The sequence below is a fragment of the Crocuta crocuta genome, unplaced genomic scaffold, assembly GCF_008692635.1.
Source record: "Crocuta crocuta isolate KB4526 unplaced genomic scaffold, BGI_CrCroc_1.0 scaffold50, whole genome shotgun sequence".
Lineage (NCBI taxonomy): Eukaryota > Metazoa > Chordata > Mammalia > Carnivora > Hyaenidae > Crocuta > Crocuta crocuta.
In genome coordinates this window covers 2,356,538-2,364,946 of record NW_027527428.1, presented here as the reverse complement: position 1 = coordinate 2,364,946, position 8,409 = coordinate 2,356,538, and the positions used below count along the sequence as shown (strand labels likewise).

Below are 8,409 nucleotides of genomic sequence, written 5' to 3'. Positions count from 1 at the left end.
TTTTTTCTTAAAATGGTAGTTGACTAGGTCAGTCTCTCCTAACCTTTCATGCCTCACAGAACACATAAACAAATGTATTTGTCATTTGAGGATAAGGGGAAGGGGAAGATGGCAGCCTGGGTACCCTGCCCAGCCCCTCTCAGGCACCCAGGTACTGGTCGGTAACCTGTCTGTAACTCAGACTTGGCTCATCCATTGAAAAGCTTGAGACATGAGAATCCCCAGTCTCCCTTCCAGCTCTGAGCCCACAAGAGCCTCTCTGGCAATGAGCTCAGACAGGGCGGCTGAGAAAAGGAGCGGGGGACGGGGGGGTCCAGTTCCAGGCAGCAGTCCTTGCCAGGCCACAAGTCTGGGATTAGGGGTGGTGCCAGAGCCACGGACACTTGCAGATCTTGCCTGGTCCTAGATACTGTAGGCAGAGGTCTCCCTTCCCTGGTCACTCCAGGCCCCAGGGTCATTCTGGGGTGGGTGTCCTGACTGTGATTGAAAAACACATCCTGGAAAAATAACTTTTGTGAAAATTTTACCCTGGGGCCCGTGGGGGATGGGTGGTAATGTGGCCCAGGGACTGCCAGCCTGGGGTTCTCTCCTGGGGAAGTCTTTGAATAGACACTTGAGCCAAGCCCCACCCCTGCATGTCTCTGTTGGGGGCTTCAGGACAACACGTAGACCTCCAGCAGGCTGGAGACAGCGTGCATACGGTAGAAGATGCCGAAAGGCAGGCAGATGTTGACGATGGCTGCCCAGAGTGAGTACCCATAGAAGTCCACCTCCACAGTGTTGCTGAAGTGAGGGCGGGCTCCGAAGGCAGGCATGATCCACAGCTGTGCGGAGAGAGGGACGCGTCAGGACCTGGCCTGGACTGGCCTTTCGGGTCATTTCTGTGGGCTTGGCTGGGGCAGGGGTGTGGCAAGATGCGTGTCCCAGTTCTCCAGTTTGTTGGACGGCAAGGGCTGGGTGTTGGCGAGTGGGGACCTTCCGTGTCTTGGGTAGGACCTGGCACTCACTAAGCAGCTCAGGAAATGCGCCCAACTGAACTTGCCCACCCCCAGACTGGGGCTCCCCCTGAGATCACATCTACCCTATTACTAGGGCTTATTTATTTGTGAGATGCGGATGAGGGGAAAGGAGACGATGTGAGAATTTGGTACAAATGGCTAAATCAGCAGCTCGGCCCCGGAGAGATGTATGCCCGGTGAAGGTAGAACCAGACAGGCCCAGGGCGGCGAGGGGGTGTCAGGATCCACCCAGAAATGTACCCCACCCCCACCCTACATGATCTCTGTTCTCCAGCTCCGCCCCTTTCCCAGGTCTGGGAGGGTGTGAAAGCTGGGATCCTGCTTGCTCTCTGGCTGGAGCTCAGACGGTTGGGGTGTGGGGTATGAGGCAAAGAATGACGGCTTCTAGGCCAGCCCTCCCCTCCCCATCCCCAGTTCACTGTGCCCTTGGGCACACACAGCTCCTTTCTGAGCCTGTTGCTGTCATATGAAATGAAGGGGTTGGAGATGATGCTCCTAGAGCTAACCCAGGAGCAGATATCTGGAGCAAATACAGCCGCCCAGAAGGCGGTTCCCAGCGTGCAGGTGGGGCCTCGGGCGGAAGGTGAGGGCGGGGCCAGGCTGGGGGCAGGCTCTCAGGTTGGCCCAAGATATAAGGAGGTTTTGAGCCTTATTGCTTTTACTGGAGGGTCAAAGATTAGTGATCACTCTTTTTTGTTTAATCTTTTCTTTCTTATTTTTTTCCTTTAACAGATTACCTGCTGGTTGGGAAGTATTCACAATGGGCGCACACTAAGAACGCACCCAAGTCAGGCCTGTTGATGTATTTTCCATAGCGTGCACGGGCGTGGAATCACTCTGGAGATGCGCTCTACATTGGGATAGGCCCACATTAAGGGTGTTTGTATATTAGGGATATTTTTCTGTTGGAGGTTGCAGCTGAAAGGGCCATTTTTATATTGAATGAAACTTCAGAAGACATGTGTTCTTTATGTGGGACGTGCTCACGGGTGTACATGTTTACATGTTAGAGATTTCCCTCCTGGGGATTAGATCAACACTGGAGTATTTCTCTATTAGGTTATAGCCACACGAGGGGTATTTCCTTATTGGGGTGTGCCTTCGTGGAGGGTGTTTCTGCCCTGGAGTGAAGTCTGTTGCTAACACAGGAGTTTCTCTTAGTAAGGGGTTTTGCAGAATTAACAGGGAGGGGGCGCTGTTGTGAACGCCCCTCTTCCAGGCCAGCCCGCAGCTGCACTCTGCTGAGGCTGCTCACACTTATGCCGGTCTCTGCTACTTCCTGATGCTGCTCCAATTATTCTGAGAAGCAGGCTGGTCACAAGTTCCCAGGAGAAGTCACACCTTCCACCTAGGGGTGAGGGCACCCCCACTCCACATCACTTCACAGCTCCCTCCCACCTCCACCCAGCCCCCATGCCAGCATTTCCTGGGACCCCTCCAGTGCCATCTGCAGCCTAGACACCAGAAGGCTGGGATTTCATTTTCTCTTTCTGCCCTGAAATGCTGCTTGCCCTGGGGCTGCATCTGACCCTCTCTGAACCTAATTTTCTAGGGAGAGCTATAGTTTTTTTTTGAGTGGGCTGGGGGCAAGATAGAGAAGGCCAATCGAATAAAGCTGAAAGAACATTCTTCCTTGGCCTTCTCTTTCCCCTAGCCCATCCCCATCTCTCCCCACAGCGAGACCCCCCAGTTACTCACAATGACATTGCAAAGCAGGAGAAACAGAGAGATGTCCTTCAGGCACCGGCGTCTCCAGTTTCCCCTGGGGGCCAAGATGATGGCCACTGCTTCCTGAGGGCCCTCCGGGCTGGGACCAACCAGCCTGGGGGTGGGTGGGCAGGCAGGCAAGGTGTGGAGGGCATCCAGGTTGGCAATGGTAAGGCCATGGCGGGGCTCCTTGGGGGTGGTATCATGAAGCTCAACCCCGGGTGGTCCCCGGTGGAGGCTCTCGATGATGAACACATTCTGGAAGGTGTGCTGGGCAATCATGAGCAGAGCATGGGCTAGGTTGAGCCCTCCCAGTAGGTCCCTGGGTGCGCCCACCACCACGGCCACAATAGAGTAGTAGGAAATAGCATATTGACCCAGGGCGGCCCCCATCAGCAGTGCCACATCCAGGGTTCGAGTGGGGTTCTTATGGTGATCCATGGCCCGGCGATCAAAACGGTAGATGACTGAGCCACTCAGGCTGACCAAGGTCATGAGGCCCAGACAGATGATGCTGAAGCTGTAGTAGATGACCAGGGCCTGCTGGGTGCGACCCCCCTCCCCACTCACTTGGACCTCGTAGATGATGAAGGCGGCCAGCCCCACCACGAAGAGCATCAGACCCAGCATCGGGCCAGCAAAAAAGGTCTCCCGGAAGAGGCTGATCCGGGATGGGGTGTGGCCGTGGCTATGGGTGGAGGAGGCCAGCAGCCTGCCCACATTCTTCCACATGACATACAGCATGGTAGAAGCAAAGAGGCTGTACTCGATGTTAAAGGGATACAGGTAGAAGTAGCCCTGCTGGAAGATCTGGCAGATGGCCGTGTTGCACAGACAGTCTCCTCCCATCGAGCTGCCTGCACGCTCTGCTGTGGAGAGAGGGGCACAGAGCTGGACTGCCCTCCCGCCTCCCTGGGGGCACCCCACCTGAAGAGCCTCACCTTTAGACTGTGACTTTTGTTAGGGTCGAATCACAGTCTGACATATTCACCACCTTATCCCAAACACCGGCACTGGGCCTGGCACGTTCGTTCATTGTGCAAATACTTATTGAGCACCTACTATGTGCCAGAGACTGGGACATGTCAGTAAAGAATAATAGCTAGTGCTCAATCAACACACCTCCGAACCGCGGAACTGCCCACTTCATCCCATTCTGTTCCTTCAGGCAAACATTTCCAATCCTTCCCAGCCAGTAATCACCCCTGACTCTCTTACTCTCCAGTATAGGAGAGGTTTTCTGGTCCTGACAGAGGGTGGCCCTCCAGGAAACCCCAAAAGTTCAAGCTTCCTCGCAGCAATCCCTAGCAGCTGGCTCAGCCCAGAATGTGAGCTGCTTTGCCCAGGTGTCTCCTGTGACCTCCCCTCATTTTGGTTTGCAGCCCATCTTTAAGAATCTTGCCCTGTGTCCGAGTATGCTTTATAGAATACCTCGGGTCTTGGCAAGCATCTCTTTCGATGCCCAGAATTATGCCTGCTGGTTTTGCAGATGTAGAAACTGAGGCTCATGTAAAATATGGCTTGTGATGGCAGAGTGATTGACCTGGCTCCCAAGCCCCCAGGCAGGGACCTTTTTCGTGTGCCTCTCCACACCCCCAGGGGCCCCAGGATGCTAAGTTGGCCGCCTCTCTGGGTTGATTTTAACCATCCTCAGGGACCCTCTGTATGTGCAAGGTGGCCCTTCCTCAGTCCTGCTGGGCGGGGGTCTCCTCCATGCTTTCTGTTCCCGGGCACTTCCATCCTGGGTGTGTGACTGAGTCATCTAGTCTGGTCCTGGTTAATGGGGGGCCCTACAGAAGTCGAGAGAACTAGGACCAGGGGTCCTGTGGACCCGGTTCTACCTTAGTAGAACATATTGGTTCAAAGCAAAGATGGATCTCAACACTAGTTCTCCAGTTTCAAGCTCTGTGACCTTGGGCAAACTATTTAACCTTCTATGCCTTAATTTCTGTATCTGTAAAATGGGAATAATAATAGTGCCCATCTCACTGGGAAGTTGTGAGGGTTAAGTAAGGTCGAGTGTCTAGGACACTTAGCATAGCACCTGACATATGGAGTCAGTCAGTAAAGTGTCTCTGTTGTCATTGTGATTGTTATTTCCACCTTCTCCTTGACAGACTCTATCCCACGCTTCTGCCATCGCCATTGAGCCACTTCGCCTCCCTTCCCTTCTCTCCACTTTGATCACCCTCGCCCTTTCGTTCTGGAGCCCAAGTCCCTTCTTTGGTGGGATGGAGACCTGAACCGTGGGGCCAAGGCTTCATCTTCCAGAATGAGAAGATGCCCCCTGACACCCTCCCTCCGGTGTCACCTATGTCTATATGGAGCCTGGAGGAGGGGGAAGCTCCCCTCCCTTGTGAGAGCAAGGGAGACTGACTCTCCTGGTGTGCGAGCCCCCAGCCCAGGGCCTGGAAGTCCCAGACCAGGGGTAATCTGAAGTGAACACTCACGGTCAGGAGCAAGGCGGTGGTGGCTGGTGTTGCTGTGCAAACTGTCATAGGAGTGAGTCTGGTGCACGGACTCGTCCACTACGGCTGCCATCCAGATGGCCAGGTTGGTGGTGAGGGTGAACATGAGACCGCACCTGTTTGGAGAGGGAGAGAAGAAAGGCCAGTGAGGGTCTGGCCCATCAGGCGTCCCTGGGGGAGACAGAGAGCTGGAGAGCTAGACTAGGAGATGATGCTGGGAAGCAAGAAAGCAGTCAGGCCCCTGTGTGAACAGAGAAGTCGAGTTTGGAAGGAATGCTAAGTCTGGCCAGGGTACCACCAAAGAGAGGGCCAGGGGGGTGTTCAGGGGCTCAGGTCCCTGCTGCTCCCTCTCCTAGAGGAAAGCACATATAGTGCACAGCACAACCCATCCCACCAACACACAGGCACACACGTATACACAATACACATAGCATAGCACAAAGTGGTGGAAATCAGGCTGATGGAGCAAAGGGGCTTTGGTTGAAACCCCACCCCAGTGGCGGAAAGTGGACCCATGCCCCAGGTTGGAAAGCCCTCGTCTGGGCATGGGTGTTGAGCTGTGGAGCAGGCACTCACCGGGTCAGATCCAGGTGGACGTGAACACAGTCTTTGGCAGAGACCCAGAGAAAGTAAGTCTGTTGAGAGAGAGTGGGGGCGGCCATTCACTCTGCAGACGGGTTAGGCTCTGGGGTTCTCACGTCCAAACCCAGACATATGTTCTCTCTACCTCAAGAGCCCCCATCCTAGCTTACCAAGGTTTTACAAAAGGAGTCGGGAGCTTTCTCTCTTTCTATGGAACAGTTTATATAAAATAGTTCTCTTGTTCTTTCAGAGGCTGCAAAATGTTACCTGCAAACTCTTGGTGTTTTTGTTTGTTTGTTTGTTTGTTTGCAGGGTGGAAGTCAAGTAGAGTTTTGGCTGTCTAGTCAAAACACTGGAGTGAGGCCAGCCTGAGGCTGGGTCTTGTCCAAGGTAGAGAGAATCTCTGGTGGCTTCTCACCTCCCTTTGGCAACGTTCCCTGCCCCACCCCCATCCTTTGTTTCCCTGAAATACTTGCTCTCTCCCCTGGTTGCCAATAAATCCTTGTCATGGTATTTGTTGATGTGGGGGTATCTGTATTTTCATTTTACCTGAGTACTCTTCAAACCCATAACATGTAAAAGAGTGAAACAATATAAGCACCAAAGTCATAAGTGTGCTGAATTGTGGAAATCTGCACAGCAGGGGTGATGTTTCAGGAGACAGAACCCTACATGTGGTCATTCTGGTTGTGATTCAGGCCTGAGATCTATCTGATCTGGTCCCATGTAAAACCAGTCCTGCCTCGGTTCAGTCATGAGATCTTTCAGTGTTATTTATGCAACAAATAAAAAATATATATATACTTGAATTTGTTTGAAAAATCCCAGGTACAGAATACCCTACTTTCCTGAACAAATAGAGAACATACGGGAGGTAGCTGAGGCCAAACCAGCCATGCCCACAGCAGGACCTTCGGTTGAGAATGATGCCCTCTACTGGGCACCCAGGGAGGCAAGCCAGGCTCTAGGAGACACGGCAGCTGCCATAACCCAGACATCCTAGATGCTGATGCTGGCATTGCTTAGGATGAAATGAAATCTCAGGGCCTCTGAGTAGGAGCTCACATTTGGATATTACTTCGTTACCAAATGCTTCCAGATTTATGGACTCCTATGATACACACTGCAGTCCTATCCCCGCCTTATTTGATTGCTTAGGGTAGAAAAAGAGTGGAGATCTCCTGACCTCATGCCAAATGTTGGCTCCTTCCACCACACTCAGGAACACTCTTCCCACCCACCTGGACGATGACAAACACGGCCTGGGTGAGAGGGTGCAGGATCTTGATGGCCGACTGGCACTCCAAGAAACTGGCATAGTAGCCAGTCTTGAAGACATCCATGACGAGAGTGCAGATTCCAAACAGCACCAGCCCGCCTGGGAATGAGGGGTGGGGGATGGGGCAGAGACCATGGTTTATAGATCTGAGGATGGATGGCTAGATGGGTGGTTGGGTGGATGGTTGGGTGGATGGATGGATGAATGGGACAGGTAGGAGGATCCAGGGACAGATGAATGGCGTGGGTGGCTGGATGGATAAATGGCTGGCTGGGTGGCTGGCTGGATGGGTGGATGGTTGGATGATAGTTGGGTGGATGGATGGGTGGGTAAATGGATGGATGGAAAGATGAATGGGTGGATGGAAGGATAAATATAGGATTGAGTGAGTGGATGGATGGATTATCTTAATGAGCCACTATCTCTTTGGGGCTGCACAGATTGGAGGAAGAAGGGCCCTATGTACGGCTCTTTCAGCTACAGAGGGCATTTGTTCTCTGTTGTCCATCAAAGGCTCTCCCATGACCACCTTCTTTCAATCTTTAGAAAGGGCAAGGAAGTTCCCTTCCATCTCTCACTTCATTCTTCTTCCAAGACTTTTCCCCTTCCTCTTCTCTGCAACCAACCACAGCCCATCTCATCCTCAGCTACATCTAGTCCCCAGGTGTGTGTGTGGGGGGGGGGGAGTACTTCTCAACCCCTCTACCTTGATGCGCACTCCACAGTTCTCTGAGAGTCCCAGCCTCTGGCCCCCCGCCTGCCGCCCCCTTCCTCCCCGCCCCCACCTCCCCGGGCACCTCGGAGCCAGATGGGGCCTGCGTGCGCGTCCCGGTAGGGGACGGCGCCGGGGCAGCGCACGGTCCGGAGCAGGTAGAAGAGGGTCCAGAGGGAGGCGAGCAGCATCATGGCGGTGAGCAGCGCGAACACGTCGGTGTCGTACACCGCTACCTTGTTGAAGGCGCCGCCGCTGATGAGCGTGCAGGCGAGAAGCAGCACGTTCACGGCCAGCAGCACCGACAGCAGGCGGCCGCCCTTCTTCCACACCTCGCGGGAGCCTGCCCTGGGCGCCGGCGGGCTCTCCTTGGGTCCCTGGGCCAACTCCTCGGACATGGCAGGGGCGACTCGGGGAGGTTGGAGGGGTCACTGTGGAGGAGGAGCGAACAGGACCCCGGGTCAACCCAGAGGCCTCTCCGACCCCTCGGGTCTCTACCTCCAGGGCAGACGGAAGGAAAAGCGGCTGCAGCCAGGCTGGATCCCGTCTTAAGCCCCCCACCCCCACCCGCCGCTCCCCAATCTACTGGCCATCTAGTCCCAGCACCCACCTGGCTGGGCCGAGAGCCCGCGCTGGGCTGGG

The 8,409-nt window shown here is 54.3% G+C and overlaps 1 protein-coding gene across 1 annotated transcript; it reads right to left on the bottom strand.

The window, feature by feature from the left end:
• Nucleotides 1–653: 653 nt before the first annotated feature.
• On the bottom strand, nucleotides 654–8,165 carry OTOP2 (otopetrin 2). Its single transcript, XM_077756805.1, has 6 exons — nucleotides 7,853–8,165; nucleotides 7,018–7,154; nucleotides 5,771–5,829; nucleotides 5,177–5,310; nucleotides 2,718–3,592; nucleotides 654–824 (listed from the first exon to the last, which is right to left on the bottom strand). Exons 1-6 carry the CDS (start codon nucleotides 8,163–8,165, stop codon nucleotides 654–656), a joined length of 1,689 nt encoding a protein of 562 aa, XP_077612931.1.
• Between the last annotated feature and the right edge of the window lie 244 nt (nucleotides 8,166–8,409).